Source organism: Cylas formicarius, unplaced genomic scaffold (genome assembly GCF_029955315.1).
Source record: "Cylas formicarius isolate icCylForm1 unplaced genomic scaffold, icCylForm1.1 PGA_scaffold_10__41_contigs__length_53128322, whole genome shotgun sequence".
NCBI lineage: Eukaryota > Metazoa > Arthropoda > Insecta > Coleoptera > Brentidae > Cylas > Cylas formicarius.
Window position 1 is genome coordinate 41,930,130 of NW_026844214.1, and position 27,122 is coordinate 41,957,251.

General features: G+C 39.6%; 6 protein-coding genes and 1 non-coding gene across 22 annotated transcripts in view; 4 read left to right on the plus strand and 3 right to left on the minus strand.

Moving 5' to 3' along the window:
- Nucleotides 1-4,458, plus strand: part of LOC132695671 (protein prickle-like) — a 357,244-nt gene extending 352,786 nt beyond the window's left edge. For both annotated transcript variants that reach the window (XM_060660081.1, XM_060660089.1), the window contains 4 exons: nt 1,836-2,215; nt 3,027-3,654; nt 3,865-4,130; nt 4,210-4,458. In XM_060660081.1, coding sequence (XP_060516064.1) covers nt 1,836-2,215; nt 3,027-3,654; nt 3,865-4,130; nt 4,210-4,450 — 1,515 coding nt within the window. In that variant the 3' untranslated portion in view covers nt 4,451-4,458. The remainder of the gene's footprint in view (nt 1-1,835; nt 2,216-3,026; nt 3,655-3,864; nt 4,131-4,209) is intronic.
- Nucleotides 4,459-4,936: 478 nt separating this feature from the next.
- Nucleotides 4,937-6,414, minus strand: LOC132695685 (WD repeat-containing protein 74). Of its 2 annotated transcripts, none has more exons than XM_060660102.1 (5): nt 6,211-6,414; nt 5,736-6,160; nt 5,475-5,677; nt 5,220-5,418; nt 4,937-5,162 (listed from the first exon to the last, which is right to left on the minus strand). In XM_060660102.1, exons 1-5 carry the CDS (start codon nt 6,263-6,265, stop codon nt 4,962-4,964), a joined length of 1,083 nt encoding a protein of 360 aa, XP_060516085.1. In that variant the 5' UTR covers nt 6,266-6,414; the 3' UTR covers nt 4,937-4,961. The 2 variants fall into 2 exon arrangements, with proteins under 2 accessions (XP_060516085.1, XP_060516093.1); XM_060660110.1 differs by having other exon boundaries at nt 5,736-6,154; nt 6,211-6,392.
- Nucleotides 6,415-6,800: 386 nt separating this feature from the next.
- Nucleotides 6,801-14,109, plus strand: LOC132708428 (transcription initiation factor TFIID subunit 8-like). 6 transcript variants are annotated; one of them, XR_009619941.1, is made up of 6 exons: nt 6,801-6,930; nt 6,990-7,234; nt 7,291-7,478; nt 7,534-7,684; nt 7,745-9,378; nt 13,801-14,109. XR_009619941.1 is itself a non-coding variant. In XM_060680776.1 (5 exons), exons 1-5 carry the CDS (start codon nt 6,860-6,862, stop codon nt 8,038-8,040), a joined length of 951 nt encoding a protein of 316 aa, XP_060536759.1. In that variant the 5' UTR covers nt 6,801-6,859; the 3' UTR covers nt 8,041-9,937. The 6 variants fall into 6 exon arrangements, 1 of the variants encoding a protein (XP_060536759.1); XR_009619944.1 differs by having other exon boundaries at nt 13,805-14,109; XR_009619945.1 differs by having other exon boundaries at nt 7,745-8,281; nt 13,801-14,108.
- A 128-nt stretch (nt 14,110-14,237) lies between these two features.
- Nucleotides 14,238-18,842, plus strand: LOC132708429 (tafazzin). 4 transcript variants are annotated; one of them, XM_060680778.1, is made up of 5 exons: nt 14,238-14,588; nt 14,654-14,811; nt 14,932-15,060; nt 16,098-16,310; nt 16,747-18,842. In XM_060680778.1, exons 1-5 carry the CDS (start codon nt 14,521-14,523, stop codon nt 17,073-17,075), a joined length of 897 nt encoding a protein of 298 aa, XP_060536761.1. In that variant the 5' UTR covers nt 14,238-14,520; the 3' UTR covers nt 17,076-18,842. The 4 variants fall into 4 exon arrangements, with proteins under 4 accessions (XP_060536761.1, XP_060536763.1, XP_060536765.1 ...); XM_060680780.1 differs by having other exon boundaries at nt 14,338-14,536; nt 14,598-14,811; XM_060680782.1 differs by having other exon boundaries at nt 14,338-14,536.
- Nucleotides 18,843-18,914: 72 nt separating this feature from the next.
- On the minus strand, nt 18,915-27,075 carry LOC132708426 (uncharacterized). Of its 4 annotated transcripts, XM_060680771.1 has the most exons (7): nt 21,834-21,957; nt 21,728-21,772; nt 21,470-21,550; nt 21,263-21,416; nt 20,955-21,208; nt 20,353-20,488; nt 18,915-20,299 (listed from the first exon to the last, which is right to left on the minus strand). In XM_060680771.1, exons 3-7 carry the CDS (start codon nt 21,547-21,549, stop codon nt 19,223-19,225), a joined length of 1,701 nt encoding a protein of 566 aa, XP_060536754.1. In that variant the 5' UTR covers nt 21,550; nt 21,728-21,772; nt 21,834-21,957; the 3' UTR covers nt 18,915-19,222. The 4 variants fall into 4 exon arrangements, with proteins under 4 accessions (XP_060536754.1, XP_060536755.1, XP_060536753.1 ...); XM_060680772.1 differs by lacking the exons at nt 21,728-21,772; nt 21,834-21,957 and adding an exon at nt 27,027-27,075; XM_060680770.1 differs by lacking the exon at nt 21,834-21,957 and having other exon boundaries at nt 21,728-21,803.
- LOC132708427 (cilia- and flagella-associated protein 45-like) lies at nt 21,895-24,418 on the plus strand. 3 transcript variants are annotated; one of them, XM_060680773.1, is made up of 8 exons: nt 21,895-22,028; nt 22,513-22,699; nt 22,757-22,903; nt 23,021-23,161; nt 23,217-23,588; nt 23,642-23,815; nt 23,872-24,257; nt 24,338-24,418. In XM_060680773.1, the coding sequence occupies exons 1-8, from the start codon at nt 21,958-21,960 to the stop codon at nt 24,402-24,404; spliced, it is 1,545 nt and encodes a 514-aa protein (XP_060536756.1). In that variant the 5' UTR covers nt 21,895-21,957; the 3' UTR covers nt 24,405-24,418. The 3 variants fall into 3 exon arrangements, with proteins under 3 accessions (XP_060536756.1, XP_060536757.1, XP_060536758.1); XM_060680774.1 differs by lacking the exon at nt 21,895-22,028 and adding an exon at nt 22,360-22,450; XM_060680775.1 differs by lacking the exon at nt 21,895-22,028 and adding an exon at nt 22,460-22,465.
- Nucleotides 22,101-22,207, minus strand: LOC132708439 (U6 spliceosomal RNA). The gene has a single exon (XR_009619950.1). It is a non-coding gene; the product is annotated as a U6 spliceosomal RNA (small nuclear RNA).
- Nucleotides 27,076-27,122: the final 47 nt, after the last annotated feature.

Below are 27,122 nucleotides of genomic sequence, written 5' to 3' on the forward strand. Positions count from 1 at the left end.
TATCACAAATTTGTAATTGGCGCAACAATTCCTTGTAGAACGATAGAAAAATATTGTTTGTAGTTATAAAACATTGTACCGCTATGTGATGGACATTTAATCCGTATATGTTTCCCATCAATACTTCCGATACAATCGGGAAAGTTCCATTTTTCATAATATTCTTTTGCTATGTTCAAAAAAATAGTTTGGTCTGGAATACGCATATGAATTGGCTGTAGCGTTTGCCATAGAACGGTTATTGTTTTCCTTATTATTTTTGCCACAGTGGAACAACGTAAACAAAAGTAAATGACAAGGACTTAAATGACGATCCAGTGGCTAGAAACCTAGAAAAAAAAGTTATTATAGTTACAGGATGACCGATTGAAATAGAAACATTCCCATATAATGTTTGTTTCTTCCTATATTCTTCCACATGTTGTGAAAACAAAATATGTCATGAAAACTCCTACGATTGTTCAAAAAGTTACTATTTTTTGCACTGTGCAGAAACTCACAAATCGCAGTTTTACGTTGTATGCTGTATAAAAGTTTTTTTCACCTTTTAGGCGACCGAGTAAGGAATAAGTGGAAAAACAATCGTCATACTTTTCGTCGAGAATTGCAAAAAAATCCTCGCCGATCTGGCGATCCCGGAGGGAAGAAACTGAAATCTTTTGTTTTTACGTGATCAGTTTACTGTACGCCCTTCCACCGGCAATTGGTCCCAAAGTCAAGATGAATATGATGATGAGGCATCCCAACCAGAGCAACCATCAGAAGATATCGAGAACATATCAGTCACGTGAGGAGCATTTTCTCCCAGCACATCCCATGATCGTCGAAAATCTCGAAGTTGTTCTGTGACGTCATTTGCAGATGATCGGTCTCGTGATCGACCAAATAAAAGACAAATTAATGACCATTTCGTGCAACAGGAAAAAAGGAAATTGACAAAATTCGAGGAAATTAACGATGAAGACGTAGCCTTTTTCAATAATTTATTGCCGCATGTCAAAAAACTTTCCCCGAGAAATAAAATGTTGCTACGGATGCAAATTCAATTATTAGTTTTTGATTTTGTTTATTCAGAAGATATTCGGACACCAAATGTACCAGTTCCTACACCAAATACATCGGGTAATTCTACACCAAAGCAACCAGAGCTAGCATTATCGCAAAGACAAGCAGATTCATCATATTGTGATTTATCTGGAAACATGACTTGTACTTAGTATTATGATAGTTTTGGACGTCTCTAGAATAACCGTTTCATTTATTTTGTATTTAGTTTTGTACACAAGAATTAGATCTCAGTTGAGAATAAATATCTTATTTATACTTTGTCTAAGTAATTAAATTTGGACCTAACCTCAGTGTCATTATTAAACGCTCGGCGGGTCCTATAGGAGTGAGATTGAAATTGATCCAGTTCTCTATTAACTGATCATTGATCAGGCTTAAAATATAATCAAAGTGGCTACTTCCATTCTGACATATCCGTAAAATCTTGTGAGGTGTTGCCGCAACTTTTCGTAAAGAGTATGAAATTCTCCACACTCTTCGATTTTAAAAAATTTCGTAACTTGTTCTTTGTTGATTACGAAGATACCAAATTTTAGCGGCACTACTGTCTAGACGTTTTATGGCTGATACCATTTTAACTTCACAATAAACAAATTAAAAGAATATATTATGCAGGTATTCGGCTATTCCTCGCCGCTCTACTATGTTTCGGCACCTCGAGGCTTGCTCCACGCGATGTCGCGCTGCACTATGTTCTTAGCCTGAACATTTTTTTTTCTTTTCAACAACTACTACTTACTTCTATTTTGCCCCCTCTTTTGTTTCAGATTATCTTGGCCGACGAGTGCACAGAGGCGGAGGGCAGGGCGTGGCACATGAAACATTTCGCTTGTTCCGAATGCGAACGTCAACTGGGGGGTCAGCGGTACATCATGAGGGACGGAAGGCCCTACTGCCTGCACTGCTTCGACGCCATGTTCGCCGAATATTGCGACTCGTGTGGCGAACCCATAGGCGTCGATCAGGGCCAGATGAGCCACGAGGGTCAACATTGGCACGCCACAGAGACCTGTTTTTGTTGCCACACGTGCCGTACGTCTCTGCTAGGTCGACCGTTTTTGCCGCGCCGTGGTGCCATCTATTGTTCGATAGCTTGCAGCAAAGGGGAACCGCCCACGCCGTCCGACAGTTCAGGACCGGGCACCAGGTAATTATTTCGAGTAATTTGTTTTGGCTCCTGCGAAGGAGATCCGACGAGTCGATGGCCCATATTTAAAACTTATTAATTCAGGGTTGTTCGTGTTTTTCGTGACAAACAATTGATACCATTTTTGAATTTTAAAAATTTAAAATTAAAAAGTTTTTCTTAACCTTTACGACGTTGCAAAATATGAAAAAACTTTGAGAAACAGATGTTTTGCTTTAAAACTGAAAAAAATAAATAAAAAGAAAGCTCATTTTTTTGAAAAATATCAATTAGGTAACCCTTGGGACGCCGTTGGAATTAATTTTTAGTTTTAGATTTAATTTTTGTACTTGGGTGTTATTTTTCTGCTTTTTCAAACGAAGTAGTGCTAAAGTTGTTCTGTGACATGAAATTTCGCGCCTATAGGAAACCTTTCAACGTTGCTACGTGTATTATGCCCTAATGTCTTAAATTTACATTTTCCTATTTACCGTCGTCAATCAATGAGGTTTGACGTCCCAATGTGGTATTATTTATTCTGGCGTTAACGCCTTTAGTTTCGTGATTTTTGTAATCTCTAACAAACGGTGGATTTAGACTCATTAAATAAAACCTGTCAGTGGTTTCATTCTGTTGATATCAACTAGAAACATTTGCATCCCCACCCGTATTGGAAATCGCAGTCTATCCGTACAAAAGTGGGGGAGATAAACAATTCCGATTTGGGAGCACAATTACACCTACGTTTACATCAGCCGCGTGTGTTCAGGCCTCTTTATTAACGACTTTGCTGGTCTCCTATATTTCGCGTCACTCGATTTTAATCTTCCAGAGCTCCCAGACCGCTGAAACCGCGTCTGACTGCCCACCCCCCTTCTCCTAGCGAAACGAGCACGCCACCTGGATCGCCCGCTTTACGCAGAGCGCACCCTCCGCGATCCCCGACTACCTCTTCGCCTTCTACTCCACCTCCCTGCAGTCAATACGTCCTGAGCAACCCTCTCACTTGCCGATCTCCCCCGATTCGATCCCCAAAAATGGGCAGGCGGGCCCTGCAGAGGTCCCCCAAACCAGGGGGATCACTAGCCAGTACACCCACCCCTTCAGATAACGGGTGTCCGGGCGAATCGTTACCCCAATCACAGAACCAGAGCCCTAGCGAAGAAAGGACCGCAATGCCCCCGACGGAGAGGGGATTGGACAGGGTATTGTTGGAACGCAACCTCGATAGGTTGTTGAGCGAGAGGGGAGCGAGTCACCATTCTCCCGACTTGGAGAAATTGCTCAGCGCGAGGGACAGGAGCAGAGAACCTCTACATCTGGCCGATCTAAGTCTTGACGATTGGACGGGGGGGAATTGGAGTAAGAAGGGGTCGCAAAACGCTGGGGACGGCACACCGAAGGCCGACGGCAATTCTTTGGAGCTGCAGGCGGCGTCTTCCTCGATGCCGGAACTTGTGGTAAGTACCCGACGTGTATTTTGATTTTAACTTTAATTAATTTCATATAAAACTAGCTCAACTCTCATTGAGAGCGATTTTACATGAGGTAATTGATAACTGGTCTTTTGGCGAAATGCTTTCTGGATCAATTTAATATTACTTATAACTCTCATAACCCTGAATGATAAAATAAACCTCACTGAAGTTTAGTTGACTTGTTTTCATAAGGTTCCCGGATCGAGCGAAAGCACGAGCGGCGGTCTGACTACTCCCGGCTCTCCAAGTAAAAAATCGCGAGGCTTACTCAGCGTTCGCTTCCAAGGGGATAATCAAGGGTTCGAAGCAGATGCGGCAGACAACGCCAGCGTCGAAGCATCTAAGAAATTCCCACGAAGCAAGAGCTACTCCGGCGGTCGGTCCAGACACTGCGACAGCCTCGAGCGAAGAGGCAGGTCTTCCCGAAAAACCACTTCTGATTCACAGACACCTTCCAGGTTAGATATCTGTCATTCTATTTTCCTTGTCAATTCTTTTCTTTTGTGGCCCTTAAACAATATTGATTTCCCTTTCCAGCAGTCGACATCCGGAACGCGACGATGATAGCGATAGCTACTGTTCCACTTGTTCTTCCTCGTCTTCCAGTGATGATTTGGACTACCAGCTACCTCCAAGACGAGCCTACGGCGGCGTGAGGATTTCGTACGTTCCGAATGACGCGCTGGCCATTGCGAGGCGCAGACAGGCGGCTAATCAAAAATCCCCGTGCAAAACTAGGCCATTGGATGCTGGAGACAAAAACTGCATCATATCATGATGACGTTTCGCGTCACATTTCGTCTATCCTTGTCCACGGAAACTAACCTTAAGTTTCGCCAAAATGAAGTGTCATTAGCAACATCTAGCGTTTTAAGTGATGAACTCGCAGGCACAGAATTGACAGTTACTTCGAGTTCTTAAAGCCATCTTGAAAAAGAAGAATGTCGCAGACGAAGATGAATAGTGCAAAGACCTAAAGACCTAATGAGAATAAACCATTTTTCACATGGTAATCATATTCCACCTAATTCTTATGCGATGGGCTGAGGACCGAATTCTACGTTCTCTGTTCTATTTGTGAGGCCCTTTATACACTTACTACCCATTGTAAAATGTTTGCCTGCCGTTTAGATTGTAGTGATTTGTAGTATAATTATTTATTTTGATAATATATAATAATGTTTGTTTTGTATAATTTTTTTGTATATTGTATATAACCGTTTTAATAAACATATTCCAAAGCGAGCGATTTTCTTTGAAATAATAAAATTTCTAGACGAAAAGTGTTTTTATTTTTTCCGAAGATTGTCATGCAAGGATTTCCTCTTCTTTTTCTTGGGTATTTCATCTTCGTCAATTACCGTTTCCATATTCCTAAACATTTCCTCATATTCTTCGTCAACATTCTCGTCCTGCTTTTGTTTTTCTTCGCCTTCATCCTTAATGATTGGTTTTAGGAATAATTTCGTCAAATTTTGTTTCATATAACACTGCAAAATTACAAAATATCAGGGTAAAGGGTCAAAAAATGGAAATCAAATATTAACCTTATATACTAGTTCTTTAGTATCTATATTGTGCACTCTCAAATACCTATCCAAGCTAGTGCTAGCGATATATGGTTCCACAGGATCACAGATGATGCTAGTGACGCTACCTGTATAATTAGTGAAAGTTTTCAGGCATTTGGCAGTTTTTAAATCGAGCATCTGCATGTAACCTTTGGTGGTACCCACAAAACATTGTCTAAAACCAAATTATAAATCAGTACACAAGAGGTGGGGTGCTGGTTTTTTTTTAACCTTTCCCTGAACGCAGGGGAGATGGTTGTATAACTAGCCTGTTTTTCTAAAAACTTGGAAATGGGTTTACGTTGGGCCCGGTCATCATAAAGCAATACATAACCCTCTTTGGTTGCGCAAGCGGCTAAATTTGGTACATCTGGAAAGAAAATTATGCTTCTCACCGAAGTGGGAATCGGTAATTGTAACTCGTCATGACCCAACTAAAAAAAAAAAAAATGCTTTTCACCAACTCCTTGACCTCTGCTTTGGTAAACCTACCGATTTTGCTTTGAAAACACACTGCTTTGTTTCCAAATTAAAGAGTTTGAAGTTGTTGAACTCTCCCCCAATTCCAACGATATTGTCCCGATTATCATTACAAATTAGTGACTCCAGGGTGCCCTTTTCATCCAAGTTTACCGAAAAATAATCTCTCTTTTTGCCTTTAGACACGTGAATAATCCCATTCCGTTTGGCGCTTATTATAGCTTTTTTAACACATCCCGCACCAATAATGCCACCATCTCCTTCTAAATCAGTCAGGGATTTGATAAACTCATTTTGTTGTGTGTTATAAACACCTACATGACCACTTTGATATCCCAAAATAATTTCGTCTTCGTTTCTGCCCTTCACCATCGCCGTAACTTCTGTCGTTTCACCATTTCTCGCGATATTGACATCGTTGGGTTTATCTCCTGTGTCTAAAAAAATTAGATACAAGTGTAAAGATCATACGAAAGAAAAATCTTACACAACAACAGCCCCCGAGCAGTGCCCACGTAAAACCTATTTCTTGTTAAGTCCATTTCATTTACCGAATTCGTTAAGTGAACATGAGTTTAAGCAACTGAATCCCGTGCGAACCTAATTTCTTGGTTATGGTTACAAAAAAACCAAGGTTGGTTCGTCTGATCTTCCTCCACTGAGATGTCCATTATATTTCTCTCAAAATCCTCAAAATAACTAACAAAAACCATTTTTCTAAGTTTAAAGGTAAAACGAGATATCCCTAAGTAGCTGAATAGTTTTCAAGAATTCTGCGGTGTTTCTCAGGACAGAATTCCTTAATTAAACCGTCATGTGAGCATTGCACATGGCGGTTTAATCTCCGTTCGCTCCAGACAGAATCCCTTGTAATCGTTCCCAAACTTTTAGAATCGATTTCCACTTAGTGGATTTAGTGTTTAGTCAGTTTTTTAAAGGTGTAATCGTTGTCTATCCTCCTGTTTTTTCCTCTTCACGCCGGTGTGGTGGCGGGATTGGCCAGGATGGTCTGCCTGGTAACCAGGGGAGGCCGTTTTTTGGTTATCGGTCAAAGTGTTAAATTGGAAACTGAGAACAATTGTTGGTAATAGCTTTTTGTTAACTATTGGTTTTTTACCAAAAGAAAAAATTCCTCGATGTACGTCGGTAATGGAAAAATGACCAGAGTAACTTTGCCCAATTGTGTTAAGAAGCAAACTGTTCTGCGGTGAAAATAAAAAACTTTCTAACCTTACACAGTTCTAGTAAACAATAATATTTTTATAGGTATATTACAAAATTTGCTATGGACGCGCAAACTAGCGCTTATAGAAAAATGCTGGCCTGCACCGTATCGAGCATTCTGGTAGAAAAAGGATTCGATACGGTTGAGAAAGACGCTCTCGGATCGCTCACGGAAATGATCCAGGCGTTTCTTTCGGAAATCGGTTTTCTCAGTAAGAATTATTGCGAGCTCTCTGGCCGAACAGAGCCTCTTATTGCCGACGTCATTTTGGGATTTACAGAAATGGGTAAGCTAAACTGTACTACCCTATTGTAATAAGTTTTGTTGCATCTATAATTTCAGGTTTTGAGTTCAGTTCTCTAGAAAACTACATCAAGTCTAGCAAGCACTCGGTGCTACCCTCGTTGCAAGCCCAACAGGCTCAGAAACAACTGAGTATGCTTTCAGCTGGCAAGAAACATGATTTGCCCTCGTACATCCCCCAACATTTCCCCTCATTTCCAGATCCTCACGCTTATGTTCGGACACCTGTAAGTATAACAGCAATAGACCCCAATCACGACTAATTTAAAATGAATTTTTAAGACTCACAAGCAACCCATTATTGATTATGAGTCGGTGCGTGAGAAAGCCGCTGTCCAGAAAAAAGACGTGGAAAGGGCATTAACAAAATTTCTGGCCAAAACTAGTCCCACTCATAGTTTATTTGATACAGATGAGTCAAACATATTTTTATGTATGTTTAGATGTTTTATAGCCGCTTCCTATGTTACTAAGAGTAATTTTTATATTGCAGTGATTGCATCAAAACCGCCTTACCCTCCTTATCTTAGCGCGCTTTTACCACAGGACCAAATTTTTGATGCCGAAGACCTAGAGTATGATCCAAAGGCACAAATACAGAGGCAGCAGAAGGAGCATGAGGAAGCAAAGAACATTAGTGTCAAAGAAGAACAGGAAGAGTCTCGAGAGAACGAATCGCAAAACGATTCCATTAAAAGTGAAGAAAACACATCAGGAAGTAATTTTATAGATAATCCCTATTTAGCAGCAACCAAGTTACCTGTTAAGGACCACATCGATGTTTGTTGATTCCAGGCGGACTATTTTTATTTATTTACAAGTGTTAATTATGAAAAATAAAATGTTTTTTTATTTATTCAGTTCAATAATTATTACCTTGATAAGGACCATAGAATAAGAGAGAACGAGTTTTTTGAGGACTTTATGCTTGAGGTTTTTCGGTACAACAGCGAAGGAGTGAAAACTACCTGAGTATTGTTGTGCAAATCTTTAGGCATCGGCCCTAATTTTAATTGTTTTCTGTTATTTGGTGAGTCCATTTAACGCATCCAGTTATATATCAGTTTCTGTGGCTGGTAGTTTCCTCCTCTTGGCCCTCTAACCTTAACCATGGGGGACTCTTCGGGGGGCGAGGGCCCCCGACGGTTAATGCTGCACAAGAAAATGACAGTTTATCCAATGATTCTCAAAATCGTCCGTTGAACGCCATTATTTGTAACATTTTGCCACCGGATTGCCAAAAAACTGCTGAAGATATTTCTAGGCTCCAGTATTTTGATGTGCCCTCAGGTGAAGAGTTGTCAAAGTTATCGGCAGAGATCCAGATTATCAAGAATCAGTTCGAGCAAGACGCTGAAATCCTGCGGGAAGTTGCCAAAATCTCCGCAAACATAAGAAGGACAGTAAATCGGAAAACAAAATATGAAATCACCAATCAGGGGCCTTTTATGGTGATTCTGGAGGGGATTACAAGTAAGGTGGGGACTCTTCATCCTATGAACTTTGGGAAGTTACTTCAAGCGCAGAAAGTTCAAGGTATATTGAAAATTTCTAGAAAAGGAGCTAATAAAATCGGTTTGGAGTTTAACACCTCTGAGTCTGCAAATAAATTTTTATCTAATGAAACATATTCGACAGCTGGTGGGTATAATAAGTATATACCTCAAAGACTAGTCACTTGCCGAGGGTTGGTGAGGGACATTGGTGACTTAATTGATGAGGATGATTTTTACTCTGAGGCAGAAGCCAAGGTTAACATCGGAAGATCGCTAAAGCGCGTTAAGATTGTTAATGTTCGCAGACTAACTAAAAGGGTCAAATGCCCAGGTGTTCTGCCTGGCACTTTTGGTTTCAAGACAGTTCCATCTAATGATTATATAATAACATTTGAGGGTAAAACTCTTCCAGAATCAATCTGTATCTATAAAAATGAGTGTTCAATCGAAAAATATGTTAGTCCTGTTGTCTTATGTATGAATTGTTGCAGGTTTGGTCATTGGAAAAACCAATGCAAAAGCAAGGGTAGATGTAGTTTCTGCGCTGGAGATCATCCAGTATTTCATTGTGAACTGAAAGAACAGTTTTATAAGAAGAAACCATGCCCGACAGACCACTTAAATCATGAAGGTAAATGCAGCCTGGGTAATTGCGAAATATCTCCAAAGCCAACTTGCATCCACTGTAAAGGCTCTCATCAGGCCACTGATAGATCATGTCCGGAAATGGACAGACAGAAGAAAATCAATGAGGCTATGGCATAGTACAACCTATCCTTCTTTGAAGCGGCCAAACTCTTTCCAAGAGGCCCCAAATCAAGTGAGTTTAATCGCTCTAATGAAAATTTCCCTCCTATTCATAACACGGTTGCCCCCGTCTCTCAGCCTTCCCCTAGATCTGCTTCTAAAACTTATTCTGTCATAGCAAAAAAGCGTAAGTCCCCCCAAATAGAATCAGGGTATGATAGGGACGCCTACAGGGATTGTCTCGTGCCGCCTTTGACTAGGCAGAAGTTGAATCACACTAGCAAAAGTCAATCTTCTCCCTCATATTTAAATGACTTATCGTCAGAGTCCGAGATGGACACTGCTTCTCCAGGGGTTTCTTCCTCTGGTGAATTTTGGTATCGGTTTGAAAATTTAAAGAAAAAAGTTTTGTCCAATATACCCAGTAAAAGTGCTTACCATGAAATTGAGAGTCTTTTTGACTCCCTACCTCCTCCCGGAGGATGCAGGTTTTAATTTATTAATGTTCCCAGATCGACAGTCAAATCTTTCTGTTAAAATTAGTAATTTCTCAATTATTCACTGGAACACTTGCGGTATTAGAAGTAATCGTGATAGTATTATTAGACTTATTCGTGACTTTGGTCCGGATATAGTCATGATTAATGAATTCTTTTTTACTCCCACATATCAAGTTTTCCTTGTCTGGTTTCTCCTTTGTCAGGGACGATCGTATGGATGGGTATGGAGGGATTATTGTTTTTTTACGCTCCAACATCGGGTATAATGTTTTAGATGTGTCAGATATCCCCACGCCGGATAGATGTCAGGTTATAGTGTTGGAGATGGACAGCCTTTTTCTAGTGTCGACGTATAATCCTCCTGACCTTCCTATGTCTCGTTTGTTCTTAGATACTTTGGTTGATAGACTTAGGTCAAAACCCGTTTTCTTTGCTGGTGATGTAAATTCTCATAATGAAGAGTGGGGCTCTACAATTAAAAGTTATGTTGGTCTGGCTAACGGCTCTTTACTATCGGACTTTATTAGTGATAACAACTTCATTCTTAATGACGGCTCTGCCACCCGATTTACAGGGAATGACTCCCGTTCTGTCCCCGATTTGGTATTTTGTTCACACGAATTGGCTCATGTTGCCGATTTCCGGGTGTTATTCGACAGAGGGTTTAGCGATCATTTCCCGATACTGTGTCATATTCGGTGTAAACCGGACAGTTTACATCATCCTGCTCAAGTGTATCTCCTGAAGCACAATGTTTCTAAGGCAGAGTGGGACAAATTCTCTGAATTGATTAGTATTGGTTTAAGCAACCCCCTTATTATGTCATACGACCAGTTCGACAAGGTAGTCATGGACGCGGCTGATGCTTCCATACCCCTTCATAAGAGCGGGCGTAAATGTGGACTTCCTTGGTGGGATCACGAGTGCTCGTTAATGATCGCTAAAAAGAGAGAGGCTTTTAGAAATTATAAAATTTCCCCTACTCTAGAGAATTATGTTAATGTAAAAAGAACTCGGGCCAGCTGTAGAAAATTTCTTAGGGAAAAGAAAAGGGCGGGATTTAAAAAATTTTGCCAGAGTTTATGTCCCAATGAGAGTGCTAGGTATGTATGGAAATGTGTGAAAAGATTTTCAAAGGCTATTAACCGGGCTAATTGTCACCTCCCACTTAACTTTTCAGTACTGGCGGAATTGTTGGACTCCTTAGTGGGTCATGCCGATGGTGTCGCTGAGGAGACAAGTTTAGAGGGGGATAACAACACTGCAGTTTCTCCCTTGTTTACTCTTGATGAGTTTATCGCTGTAGTTAGAAGTCGTAAAAACACATGCCCCAGCTTGGATAGAGTTTCTTTTGAGTTAATAAAGCATCTACCAATAGAGGGAGCCGTGTTCTTAGTGAATTTTTACAACAAATTATTGAGAAATGAGTGCAGTATACCTGATAGTTGGAAGACGCAGCTGGTTGTTCCAATATTAAAGCCGTTTAGGGATCCTAATCTTCTTAGTTCTTATAGGCCGATTAATTTGTCATCTACATTCGGTAAAGTGCTGGAGTCAATATTAAAGTGCCGAGTAGAGTGGTTTCTTGAACATCACAGATTGCTATCAGAATCTCAAACCGGCTTTAGGCGCGGTAAGTCCGTTATGGATAATGTTTCCATCATAACAAGTCATATTTTGTGTGCTCAGAGCAAAAGTGTTTCTACTGTTATGGTTGCATTGGATATTGTGGGTGCTTATAATAATGTTAACATCCCCATGCTAATAAAAGAGATGGATAAGCAGGGTATACCTAGGGATGCTATAGGGTTAATCAATCGACTTCTCCTCAACAGGAACCTATTTGTTAAGGATGCTGTTGGGCACCTTTTGGTCGGACCTAGATCAACCAGTAAGGGGGTCCCTCAGGGATCTCCCTTAGCGCCTCTTTTATTCAATATATACGTAAATTCAATTAAGTTAGTAATTCCTCATAGGGTTTCTATTTTCCAGTATGCGGATGATATTGTTCTTCTATGTAGCGATGTCAATGTCCTCTTTGCTATAGGCTTGATGAATAAAGCCTTGGTGGCAGTGGCTGATTGGATGCATAGGTTTAACTTGCAGCTTAGTCCGCAAAAGTCGTCTGCTATTTTATTCTCTAGATCTGTTTTGGTTGGACTTCCCGACTTGGTAATTAATAGTGTAAATATTCCCTGGAAAAATGAAATTAGGTACCTGGGAGTTACATTTGATGCTAAGCTTACGTGGGTTCCACAAGTTGGCAGAATGATTCACAAGGCAGCTAGTGGAATTAATATTATGAGATTTCTATCCAGGACATGGTGGGGAGCCCATCCGTCTACTCTTCTGATATTTTATAAAGCTTTTGTGCGTTCCCATCTCGATTATGGTTCTATGGTACTGGGGTGCTGTGGGAAAAAAACCCTGTCTGGTCTGGATAGGATTCAATATCAGGCTTTAAGAGTGACATTGGGTATGATGAAATCAACTCCAATTAATATTTTATTGGGAGAGGCTTGTGAAACAAGTTTGGAGGTGAGGAGGATTATGTTGGCTTCTAAGTTTTTGGTCAAGTCCCTTAGAATCAGAAATAATCCTAGTTTCTTAGCTACCCAACGGTTATATATTGCCTATCAAGAAAATCATAACTTTTTTAGAAGGAAGGCGAATTTACCCTTAGTTGAGGCATTTGACTACACCGCCACATATCATAATATTATCGATAGTGGAGATGTTCTAGCGTGTTTTAATAAGGACCTGGCCCCTCAGCTTACGCCTATTAATTTTGTTGATTCCAAAATTGAGAAAGGGGTGGGTCTAAATGAAACTGAGTTTCGGGAATTTTGTTCTAAAATGTGGACCGGGGAAGAGACATTTATATTTACCGATGCCTCTAAGGGACCAGATGATAGAGTTTGCTTTGGAGTATTTATTCCGTCTCTCAATGTTAGGGTCGGGCATGGGTTGAATAGCGCGTTTTGTATTTGCTCTGCAGAAATGGTAGCTATTAGTTACGCCCTAGATCTTATATTAGATTATAATATTAAACAGGCAGTAATTGTCTCCGATTCCAAAAGTGCCCTGCAGAGCTTCGGATGCAGTGCAGTTGAAGCTTCCAACAGCTACATTCTACTAGATATTAAAGCAAAGATTGATATTTTGAAGCGCAGACTTGGGGGGAAATATCGTTATGCTGGATTCCAAGCCATTCTGGGATAAGACATAATGAAACGGTGGATAGAATAGCCTCAGAAGCTAGACTTTTAGACCCGCTGAATTTAAGGCCCCCTTTTAGTGAACTTATCCCGATAATTAGAGCAAAGATGTGGCACATCTGGGCCATCAAGTGGAGAGAGTGGGACCGTTCAAAGGGCAGACTTTATAGTGCAGTTTATAAGACACCTCCAACAGTTCCATGGTTTCACAAACTACAGCTGTCTAGAAAGGAGATTACAACAGTGTGCAGAATGAGGAGTAATCATTGTAGTTCCCCAGCACATCTTTACAAGATAAACGTCAAAATATCTAACCTGTGTGCTTGTGGAGGGGTGGGAGATATTGAACATATCTTGTTTGATTGTGCTCTGCATCGCAATAACTCCCAAATTTTGTATGAGTCCCTCATTGATGCCAGCTTACCCGCTCCTATTAGTGCCTTTTCTGCACTTTTTCACCCTGGATGTATGGATTCTGTTGCACGACTTGTGGTTAGATTCCTTGATGCATGTGGTATCTGCTTATAACCGCTTTTCGATTTGCTAGCTCATGGTCTATGGGTTGGTTTTAATCATCATGTATATTAGTTAGAATTTCAAAAGAAGAACTCCTTCGCTGGAGAAGATCCGAAAACTCTCGACATTTAGAACTTCTGAGATTAGTCTCCTTCGCTGGAGAAGATCAGAAAATCCTCGACATTTGGAACTTTAAAGTTTAGTCTCCTTCGCTGGAGAAGATCTGACAATCCTCAACATTTGGAACTTCAAAAATCAGTCTTCTTCGCCAGAGAAGATACGAAAATCCTCGACATTTAGAACTTCAAAATTCTGTCTCCTTCCTGGAGAAGATCCGAGAATCCTCGACGGAAGTCGGCAATGGGCGAATGATCTTGGTAGTCGTGCCCAACAGCTATCTGTGAAACGCATCATTGAATTGAATTGAATTGACTTTATGCTTGACAATTGGCCAGAACGTAGAATAAGACAAATATTCCAGTTACTTGGCCGTTGATTGTCAAATTCAATTGTAAGAAATATAAGTTTTCGTTTAACAAGTTTATTTTAAATGAAATAAACCAATATATTCAAAAATTGCCTAATATTAGTGCCAAAAGAAGAACCATCCCTATCTTCACTCAATACTCAGATCGGCCCTGTCAAAACCATCTGTCACTGGCTATGAAGTCAAATGCGGGCATATTGCAAACTTGTTCTCATTTATAAACAATCGCAATGATTTTGCGCAATACGCGTGCAAACCTACTGTGAAATAAAATCATCGCAGAAGGTGCGGACTACTACCCGCGAATGGTCTCCGTAAAAGGCAACAATAATCACAATGTACTGAATGGGAAATCTGTGCGGCTTCCAATTATGTAATTTAGGCAACATGAATCAATCTAATTCAATCAAGTAGTGACGCCGTACATTCCGCTTGTAGAACAAAAAATTGCCAATCAGTTGATATCCCCATGGCCTACGATATAAAGTGGATTATACCAGCACTTCGCAAACCATCCAACCTGTGGAGGCTGGCCAGTACTCTCACGGTGGTGGCTGTGGGACTCTTTAGCAAACTATTGATCAGTGAGTATATAGGTATAACGTCCCCTTATCTTCATTTTAGTGGCGTCTTGTGTTTTTGTATTAGCTTTTTGTTTTAAATGTGCATGTTAATCTCAGTACTAGTCGCGTTCAGTCTTTTCTGTTGTGTTTCAGAATGGTTAAACAAGCCTAAGATTCACAACAGGCAGGTGATAGCTAGTTTGTTAGATAAACGTCCGAAATCGTTGCCTTTAGTGACCATATCAAATCACCATTCCTGTTTCGATGATCCTGGACTTTGGGGTAAGCTATTAGTATTGGTGTTACTTATCAATGGATTTCTAATTAAAAATACGAGAAATTCAAGATATATTTTCTTTTCTTTCTTTAAAAAAATAATTTCGCAATAAAAATTCGTAATAGTCGACAAAATATCGCCAGGTTGGATGTGAAATTTAATATTTGCGTCGATATTGGATTTCAAGAATATGCTGATGAGTGCTTATTAAATAAACTGGTCCGATTTAACCTTTGGAACGTAAAAAAAAATCAAAAGACACTGTCTTGCCCATCTGAAAGTTAGAATATTTGCTTGCTATTTTCGCGAAAAAAAATTCTGATACCTCCTCGCCTAGGAGGGCGAATAATTGTTTGCCCTTGGGTTGTTTAATTATTTAGCGACACTAAACAAATCTATTCTGTTTTTCGACTGCGAGAAAAAAATTAATTACTTGATCTGCTTGTTTAATATTGAAGGTCAAAACCGGTGATACCGATGAAATTGGAAATTGTGAAGTACCTACCAAACTTAACTTTGAACAAGTTTATTAGTATTTTTATTTTAATAGCGGCATTATCGCGTTAAGACAAGATGATTTTGAATTTTATGTACCACTTTATTTAAATTCTCGAAAATCCAAAAATTTCAACCAAATCTCTACGATACCGATATACGGGGTGTTCTTGGCATCATGTTGGTGTTATCTCTAAAATAGAAATGGCTGTTTGACAAAATATAAACTGTTTATAATATTTTTTACAATCTTTAGAAAAAGAAAACATTTTTTTTATTATTAAACTATATCCAAAATAAAAGTACTGGTTCATTAAAAACTCTGCATAGATGCAACTCATGTCTAAAAAGTATTAAAGACAAAAACATTTTGGATTTAAATATACCAAGGCAACTTTTGAACTGTGTAACTATGCTCAGTATATTTTTCTAGTGCGCTGTTGTCAGTTGATTTAATTTTCCCTGACATTTTATGATAAATTTAAAATTGATGTGTTAACTCTTTTCTATAGCTTAACGTTTTCAGTTAGATTAAAGAGTTTTTTAGGAACATTAAAATTTAAACACCTGATTAGTCACTCGACGATGCGTTGGTCTCTGGCCGCTCACGATATCTGTTTCACTTGCCCGCAACACTCGTATTTCTTCAGCTTGGGCAAGTGCGTGCCTGTGGTCAGAGGCGCGGGTGTCTACCAGGACGCCGTAGATTTTATGATAGAGCGCCTAGGCAAGGGCGACTGGGTCCATATATTCCCCGAAGGTGAGCGCTTGCATATGTTTCTTGGAATTTTTTGATATTGTTTGGGTTATTAATAAAAAACAAAAATAGAGATTAATAAATATAATAAAATAATAAAATGACGAAAAAAAATAGTGTCAAACAAAATTATTTGCTCAAGAATTTAGAAAACAAAATTCAAAATTGCTTTAAAAGACACAAAAAAGGTGATTTATAGACTTAAAAAAAAACCGAACCATTTAGCACATGCCATTTTGCAGCAAAAATTTTTGACGAAATAAGAAATGAAAAAAAAAGGAATTGCAAGTTGGCACAATATGAAACAAATAAAACAAACAACCATCTTTTGATGTCTTTGACTATTGCTATAAGAAAAATAAGAAATTGAAAAAAGGTATATTTTTTCGAAATAATTCGAAAATCGACTCGAAATTCAATAAATTTGTTGTCCCCGCAGGTAAGGTAAACATGACAAAGGAAAATATACGGTTCAAGTGGGGCGTGGGTCGCATGATCTTCGAAGCGCCGGTCACGCCTCTCGTCGTGCCCATATGGCACATCGGGATGGACGACGTGCTCCCCAACGAGCCCCCCTATGTGCTGAGGTTGGGCAAACGCCTGACCTTCAACTATGGCGATCCTATTGACCTCTCGGACATGGTGCGGGGGCTGAAGGAGGCGAAAGCGTCGGATGAGCACGCGCGCAAGCGCATCACCGACTACCTGCAGGACAAGATGCTGGCGCTCAAGGCGCAGACCGAAGTGTTGCACGCCGAAACGTTATGATGATGGCGTCTCCGGCGGTAGGGTTTGGGCAATTCTGGGTTCGGTGGGCTTTCTGGATGGTAGTTTGAGATTTGTACGCCTTTTACCGGGTTTTCCCAACTTTTAATGATTATTGAGAAACTCGGCAACGTCGTGATCTGCCGAGCGCGTTCTCCAAGGGACTCGGTTTTTATTGTTTTATTTTATTATTGTTTATTGACTCCGTTTTAACATTTTAAATTTGTACTATGCTGGGTTTCGAATTCAACCCTCAACATTGGAAAACGTCGGAAACGAACCCCCAAAAAGTTGAAGTTGCTTCCGAAAATATAGCGAAAAAACTAAAATGCCTGGTTTTTGATTTAATTTTTTACCAGTTCATTTCATTGGAGCTGCCTGGGCCTCACCTTTTCATTTATTTTATTGCAGTTTTGAATAGTATCGCAACTTTACCCTAATTTAAGTGATCTGTTTCTGTATGCTTGAGTATATCTTCCAGTTTCCGAGATTTTAATGTTAAGATTCGAATTAGGCACACCCGATTTAAATTAACAAATATTTTTAGAAGTTCAATCCACGTTTTTAATAATAGCTGTTTGCTTTTTCCTTGTCTTCCGGGTAACATCGGACCCATTCAAACGCAAACAGAATGAAATGCCTTTAAAATTTTTTAGTTATCGACGACATTCAGCGATACATGGCAATGCATTGATGGGTTGTCTGTTCTGAGAGTGTCTCCGTGTTGTCAGATCACGCGCGTCTGATTTCAAACTACCACCGACCTTTGTGGGTAGGAGATCGTCGGGGGTAAAATAAAAATGTGCGGGCAGGTATAGTAGGTATAGTATATTATAGCAACTGGGAGTGCAGGGAGTGTTGATATGGGTAAAAATCTGTGATTTTTAGATAGATAGCAGAGGTTTGACAGGGCCTAAAAAAGTCGACGGGAGATGCAATCAATGTCAGTTGTGGAGCGAAATACCCTTGTTTTGCATCTGCCGTCCACTAGCGTATTGTTTGTTAGTTTGGACAACCAGAAGACCCGCGTAAGTTCGACGTTTTCCAAAACACCCCGTATAAATATAACCAAGGCAAAACATATTTTATGATTTCTTACCCTTTAACTTGACAAGACAGGTCTGAACTTTAGCCATACTCGCGTGCGATAGTTCTTTTTTGATTCAGCCATCCTGTATGTATTTATAATTTATAGCTCAGCCGTTCAGTATAAAACAAAGATATGTTTATTAATCATTATCCGTATTGATAACGAGAGTTTTCAACATGAAACGAGCGTTGACATGTGCTAGTCATAGGGGTAATTTATTAGGATTTTTTGTTGGTACTGTTGTCTTGTTGTTTGGTGTTCTGTGACGCGATAAACGTCGTTACGTATTTCTGAATCGCGCGTTTACTGCTTAATTTGAGGTTAGGTATGTTCGACTACACCCACGAAGATGGGTTTCTTACATTTTCTCGCGTGCAGTACATAGTCTTCTGCAACGCCAATGTCTTTCATATTCTTCCGAAGACAAAAAATAATAAATATTGCGCATATAGGGTATTTTTTTAAACGGGCTAGGCGAATTTGATATCGACAATAGTTTCGTTTTGTTGACTAATTTTTAAGGATAACGATCAAAGCTCTATTCCATTATTGTTAGTATTAGATATATATCGGCTAGTTTTTTTATTTGTTTTTACCGTTTTTGTTATCCAGTTTGAAAAAAAATTGACCCAATCATATATTATAACTTTATTTTCCCAAAATAAAGATTTTTATCATTTTACGTTTTGTTTTATTCATCGCAGATTGCGAAAATGGAATGAGGCCACTTTTTAGTAGCACTTTACGGGTGACTCGCCCTCACAGAACATTCTTCTTTCTCGCAAATAGCAAAGTTATGGAAGACTTATGGCTATGCGCCCATTACCAACGGCCGTTGAGGAATTTTTTCTTTGGTCACAGACCAACAACCGGCGTGGACGACATAATCTATCATAGCACATAGCAGCACATTCGCTTATCAGAATAGGATTCGGAATTATACCTAGACAGTGACGACGATGATGTCACTGTGCGCCCGACTCAAACATGACAATCGAATTGACGTTTTATATTTAATAATCTATTCCAACAACAGGATAAAAGTAAAAAAAGGGGTTTACTATTTCTGCCTTTTTATTTCGCCTGACTCGCCCATCACCCCTTCCAGCATCTCTGCGCTTGCCCTAGACATATTGGTGGCAGCATCGACGAGCAAATGATGATACTTGTCGCTGCCGCCGGTCTCCTTCTCGGGCGTCAAATCGTAATCCGAAAAGTGAGAATAGCTATCAGCCATATCTATTCGACTTTTAACCGACACACGCGAACTGACCTCACTCTTCAACTCAGTATCGGTTTTAACGATGTCTGAAGCACTCAGCGCGGATGGCCTTACACCGTCTATGTCATCGGTGATGTGATCGCAGCTAACCGTAAACGTTTTGCTGCTATCGACCGAGTTGCGTCTAGATTCAACTTTTTGCTCGTTTTTGATTAAAATTAGCTTTGGCTCCACGTCCAGTAAAGTTTTCAGCACGTAAACGGGTCCCTTAAGCAAAACGTAGTCGTCTTCGTTAATATTACCTTCAATGATAACCTTTACACCCTTCCCGGGAACAGGTTTGAGGTTAGGTTCACGAATTTGAGATATCTCGCCATTTTTCGAGTCAGTTTTTATTAATATATCGTCTAGGACTCTTGCAACGTCTTCGTCCGCCGCTATACATGTAGACTCATTTAATTGCTGATTTTCAGCTGCACAACTCTTCACGTCACTTTCCGAGATGAGCTCCACATCATCATTGAGGTGGTTTGCTTCACAGGATCCATGAGGTTGCACCGCCAATTTTGTTCCTAGAACTTCATCTCCGTTCTGATATTCAGCCGAATTTTCAAAGCGGTCCTCCATTGCGAATATTTTATAATTTTTAACTGTGCCGCACGACTCGGTGCGTTCTGTAACTCTGTCCAAGCTTAGCTTATCTAACAGCTGCAAAACGTTCGAATCACCACCGTTGCTCAAAAATATCGGCGTCAACGGTAGTGCGTTGCAATTTTTGCAATTTTCGAAAATACTTTTGTCGACACGACGCCCCATTTCGTAAACACAGATAGACGCCTCCGCCTCGGGGTCATACTCGTCGAACGACACGTTCAACTCTTTGCACAGGCCCGAGAGATGAGAACGCATTTTTTTCTAAAACTCTTTATTTTAGCGCACTACTTAATATGTCATACAAAAATACTGACCTCATCCAGTCGATTCATATTCGCACCGATATGGCTGTCAAATATCCTTTTTATGTCTTTGCTTGTGTAAAAGTCGTTGGATATTATGTCCTCTGTGACTCTCAACAAAAACAACAAATAGTCCTGGTCATCTGCACTAGAAATATGGTCAATTACTTTTAGGTAGTGTGAACTAACGCAAAAATCGTAATCTAAATAAACTAAAATAGAACAAACCTAAGAGCCTCTATATTATTCCATAAATGATGATACCTTAGGTAAAAAAATTGAACTAAACAATTTACTTTCTTTCATGTGATCATAAATTAGTTTTGCCCAACCCAAAATGACCCATGCGCAATACCTTTCAAACTAAACTACTGAACAATTGATACACCAAACATTTTGTAAATATAAAATAGAACTAATCTAAGCGCACATACGCAATTTACCTCTTGTCGCCAGAAAAGTTAGATAAACGATAAGTAAGGTATAAAGAAAGAAGAAAAATAACTTGTATTTCAAGGGGCTCCCCGAGTAAGTCATATTTTGATTTAACGAATTGTGCAAATTTGCGACAACCTAAACTAATTCGAAGTGGAAGAACACGAAAACTAACTTACCTTCTTTTAAAAATCGACTTGGATTCAACATTAGGACGAGAAATATAATGAGATTTCTCATTCCAATTATCACTTCTCTCGCTAATCAATGGTACAAACGATTTAGTTTTGACGTGATCATCTTCACCATTTAATCCTACCTTATCACAATTTTCGAATTGAAAAACATCAGTTGGTAATGAGGTTTGACGTTTAAAATTGTGCTGTGGTACACTCTTTGGTGGAGGTTCCCACGAACAGGGTTCTAGTTTGAGCTGAAAAGGACTTAAGCTGAGCACTTTTAAAATCTGAGAAGCGAAAAATTCTACCGGCATTATGGGGGTGACACTTGGGTTTCTTCTTGTGGAAGGCCTTGATGAGGAAATGTCCGAGTAGAATGAGTCTTCGCTTTTACCATCCCAAGACAGTAACTGTTGCTTTTTCCGGGTTGTTGTTCCCGTCAATGTATTTTTACTCCGCCTCCTAGAAAATAAATCGCCTTTACTGATGAAAAGGAACTTGGTACCTGAAAATACTTCGGAACGGGATGGGACATTTTCTTTGGTGATTTCGGACGAGGAGAAGAATCCACCACGCTTTTCACCTTCTTTAACATTCTGTAGTGGTTCCGCATGTGGAAATAAACGTTAATATCATCGAAATACAAGGGAGTCATTTTTTTAGGTTAAGACGACGATCACAACAAATGCATGCGCGTTGTGCGCATGAACCGCTGACATGTATTTCTTCATAAAGGAAAGCCATTTTGAACATGTGTAAATAATGCCACTTACCGACTTGAATTTTAAAATCTTTTTGAAAGCCAGTTTCACGTGAACCTATAAACAAAATACTATTTTTGACTTTTGTTAATTGGAACTACTCGTAGTTCATACAAACCAAATGTTCTGGTAAAGCAATGCGAAAAAATGGTGTAATTTTGAGATGATCTCAAGTAACCCGGGAAACAAGACAGTTTTGTCAATTTTGATTAAGTAGAAAGGTTTGTCGTTGGTTAAAAAATATGCCTCCGACCAGTGGAAAATTTTACAGGAAAGTCCAAAAAGAAAAGCATAAGCTCTCTGGCGACCATCAGTGAGTGTTTAATTTCTTTAAAAAACAATGCATTGCTATTCGCTTAGGTGAAAGATCACTTAGCCTTTTCAAAAAAATGTGGAACGCTTCACGATTTTGCGTGTCATCCTTGCGCAGGGGCCATGCTAATCTTCTCTGTATCGTTCCAATTTTAGTATATGTACCGCCGAAGCGAGTACATGGTAAATGGCGGATAAATATGTATATCTAGTTAATTCCGATCGTTTTGGGGCGGTGAAATGTTGTCCCAATAAACTTTATTGAGTAAACTGAAAAACAGATGGCGCCAAGCGATGATATAAGCCGAATTATGCTGAGTAATTTTTTAATGGTGGGGAATACGTTATATTATAATTTCATTATACATATTTAGGAGAGAAAAAGGTAGTAATTGCTACGCTTTACATTTTAACTTGCGAAAGGTTAGGAGATATACCGTGTCTTATACTTATCTACTATTCATTAATCATTGTACTCCTAATAGTCCCAACCAGTGCAATCACATGCTCCACGGTCAGTTCATTCACCACAAGCCTCTGCGGGCTACGGAGGGCAAGCAGGTAGTGGTCGCTGATGGCGCCCGGACTCTGATCGTCCCTGAGCGCACTCCAGTGGATAGGCCTGCGATACTGGCCCAATCGGAATTCGAGAGGTTGAAAAGTCAGGCTCACGTAAGTGCCCAGGGTCGAGCAATTTTGTTTTTCACGCTAAAATGACCTCGCGCTTAGGTAACGACCCTAGAGGACAGACTAAAAACGATCGAGGAACTTGACAGGCGCAAAAACGCGCTCGTGATGGAAAGTCTGGCGAGGAAAGAGGAGCTGCTCAAAACTCAGAAACATCGGATCGTCGAGCCGGGTGGCAAAGCAGAGACGGTATTCTACATATAATACAACAAATTTCCACTTAAGCATGAACTAAACTAACCAGAACTTGTATAACCTTATGTTGAAATCATCCTTTTCGATCTACCGCTTTTGCAATACTCCCAGGTCGAGTCAGACTCAGTCCACATCCTCAAACGGTCGGAGGAACTGCTGATGGAACAAGACGAGAGAGTGAAACGAGCCAACGGTATTATCCTCGCGGCCAAATGCCGCGCCATACGTAACGCGCAAATAGCCGAGAAAAAGGTAATATGGTCTCCAGTTAGTATTTTGACCGCGCTCCCTAAACGGCGCTTTCTAGGTTATCGAACGGCGACTGAAAGAAGAAGAAACTCGCCTGGAAGCGATGATGGAGCAACAACGTCAGAAAAGTATAGAAGCGGAGGAGAAGAAACGGGAGGAGGAGGAAAAGAAGAAGGAGGCATACGTGGTGGAGGTGACGCGGCAGATGAAAGAAAACGAGCTGGAGAGGATGTTGGAGGCGGAACGGATCGAGGAGGAGAGCAGGATGTTGAATAAGGCGCTGATCGAGCTTCAGAAGGACGACGAGGAAAAGCTGAGGGTGAAAAGAGAGGAACAGTTGAGAACGAGGGAGGAGTTGAGGCGGACCAACGAGGAGGCGGAAAAGTACAGGAACCTCAAAGCTGAGGAGCAAAGGATCGCGGATTTGAGGGTGAGCGCTTTTTGAATGTGGTGGAGTGGTGGAAAGTGGATTGGGTTCTCAAGGTTCAAGAGTTTATGCGTCAAAAAGCGCAAAGAGAAGAGGCCAGGGAAAAAGAACAGTCGCTCTTGAGGGCAGCGAAAGAGCGAGAAATTGCAAGACTGCGAGCCATGCAGGAAAAGAGCAGAGATATCCAGGCGGCTCTCGACGAGATGCACGCTTTACGCACACAGGAGGAGGTAATGTAGGAACTTCAGCCTCGGGTTTATACTTTCCAGGTCCCTCGAATCCACAGAAGGAGCGCGAATGGAGGGAGAAGGAGAAACGGGCAGCTTTGGAGAAACAGAAAGCTACCAGGGAGTTGCATGAGGCTAGAAGGAGGCAAGTGGAGGATATTAGGAGGGCGCAGGCGTTGGCACTCGCCAGAGATGAGGAGGACTTTAAGAAGGTGGCGAAGGTGCAGCGGGAGTGGTTGGAGAGAGACGGTCAAAAGAGAGAATTACGGAAGAGGGAGGTTGCGGTGCACAGGAGGGAGTTGTTGAAGCAGATCGACGAGAAGGAGAAGGAGAGAATTGAGCGCGAGAGGGAGAGATTCGAGGAGGGCAAGGCACAGAGGATGGAGTACGCGTTGAGGGACAGGGGCGTGGAGGATTATCTCAAGCGCAAGGTCGAGCGGTTGAGGTGGGTTTTAATGAAACAAATGTTAAAATCAGTATTAATTAATAGTTTGTAATGTTTGAAATTGTTTAAATATCTTTCAGAGAATGCAACGTGCCAGAGCTTTACGTCAGGGACATCGAGAGGCAACTGAAACTGGGGGGAAAATGACGAGCTTATGTTATCTAGTTTTCGATTTTTTGCTTGAAATAAAATTGTTCGTTATTGATTTTAGTGTTTGTTTTCTTTCATTTGTTCATTTGTTAAATGTTATTATTGTAAAAGAATTAGACCGAGTGGGACTATAATTCATGACAATAACATTTTCTAAAACCGTTGCAAACTTCAATAATTAATTAAATAAAATAAACTATATAAACAAAAATGAATAGGCATATTTTGTTCTGAAGTATTTGAATAACTAGACAAATTTCTAGGCTTGCTTGACCTAGTATTTATTTTATTATCCAAATCCAAAACAAAACATTTTCAAGGCAACTAATCCAACTAACGGAATAGTTGCTGTCCAAGCAAATTGTGACTTTATTCAATATTAAAAATAATGGATTAAGTGACAACGAAAAGACGATCCTAGATATTGGCATTTTTAAAAATCGAAAGAAGAAACAGAATTATGAAATTTCAGATTGGGGCGTTTCAATAGCTGCAAAACAATGGAGGGTCGTAATAAAAAATCAAATCAAACATCAAATTTAAACAGTATGGTATTACCTACGATCGAAGTGTGATTATACACGGGAAACTCGTCGTTCTGCTAAGAGAAAATTACAAGTCGAATTAAACTATTGATGGGGAAATTCGGCAAAAATATTTTCAATATGGCGACAAATCGGATATACCGGAAGTGGGTGTAAGTTTTCTTTTTTTAAATGGATATTATTTCTTTTTTGGATTCTCCGGATTTTACTATTTCTGATATATTCAACGTTTGCAGATGTAATTTTTTCCTTTAAAATTTCAATTTATTAAATTTGGTTAGAAATTCTGGTTAATAATAATAATAATAATAATGGAAATCACTTGTTTTTATAATTATCAATTAGAATTAAAAAAATAGATCTGTCAGCGGCCATGTTGTTGAATTGCAATGCAATGGACCTTTTCACAAATATTTTGATAGTTGCTTAATAAGTATTATCGGCATGGGTAGACCCTCTATATCTCTGGTAGCTATATGGTAAGCTCAGTTTTTGCCTATCGCCTTTAATAAACTCTTTAGCAGGTTGTTAAAATATAAATCAATGCCCTGTATGCATACATAAGTAGCAACTCATTTTTTTTCGAACTGGGGACATCTGAGTTGCGCTAGAGGCAGAGCATAAATAGATTGCCGTCGCAATCTTTTCGCTGCACCAGGCGACTGCTAAGCGCTACGCGCTATATTTTAGAATTTTTGCCCATAAACGACGCAGTCTTTATATAATTCAAAGAATGTTCGAAATAAATGTTATAGCCCAGGAATCTCCCAGGTTCCCTGGTATATGAATTTTTTCAATAGATTACATGATTTTCGAAGAAATACTTGTTTTAGATTGAGCGAGAGAAATAGTGATTTTCATATGATTTTTTCCATATATGTCGAGCAACGTAAGTGATAGACGAAAACCCTAAATTCAAAAATTGTAGCTTTTTAACTTTACTTTAACTTTACAGCTAATAATTTATTGTCGAAAAGGACAATTTTCAGGGTCTTTTGATTTTTGTCTGTAACTAAAACACTCTGTATATAATGCTTAAAATGCTTGAAACAAAAGTTATAGCCACGGATCTTCCGTGTGGTTTCAAAATTTTTGAGAAAACAAGCGAAAATAACAAAAAAATAAATTCAAAAATTTTAAAAAATACTTTGCATCCAACATGAACTGTTCAAATATGGGCGTGGACTTCCTACCTTCCACTTTCCTACCAAATCTGAAGTCAATAGCTCGAAATACATTTCTTATATAGCACGCCATATCCGGAACACCCTGTACAGTAGCTGGAACCCTTAAATACAAAAGTTTTAGCTGTCTATATCGTGGTATAAACTACTGAATCACAGCTTTCCAGTTTTAGCCAATTTAAAAAAAAAAATTTTTTTTTTTTTGCGAATATCAGGCTTTTTACTTTTGAATATTGCCAAGAATAAGGCTTTACAGCACTTAATAAATTTTTTGATCGCATAAATGGTTTTCGAGAAACGATATTTGTCATCCCGTTGCCTGTAAAAATAGAAGCAAAATTGGAAGCGCCTAGCTCAAGGCGTTCGGAAGCTATCGTCAAATTTTTTTTTTTCGATACTGAATTGTTCTGTACCAACCGAGATCTCGAGTTTATTGAGAAGCGCGTATACTTTCGCAAAGTCATTGGTTAAAACATATACCTATTAGATAATACATTGGTTGCACCACGCTAAAAATTGATGCGCCGTAGGCGGCATTAATATTTTGGTTAGTTTGGTTAGTAATGATTTTCCGTGCATGCCTGTATATTTCACCCACCACTAAAACTTTGAGCCATTTTCTTCATAAACAGCAATTTCCACAGACTTAACTCTTTTTCTCAGAACATTTAACGAGATCTAGGGATATTTTGGGAAAATACTGCCGTAAAAATGCCCCATCGAAACTTATTGACGAGTTGTCAGCGGCCATGTTGGTTGTCGAGTGGAATGCAAGGTCATTGATTAAAAACGACATCTTAAGTCTCGCAAATACGGATGTTATATATAAGCCACACTTAAATCATTGTACGCACGAAGATTATTTGAATTTAATATTGATTGATACTTACGTTTTAATTTTTGTTACTTATAGTTTTTCCATAACAGATCGAAGACGTTCTTGGGTCACCCTGTATGTTGGCATACAAAAATAACATTTGCATAGA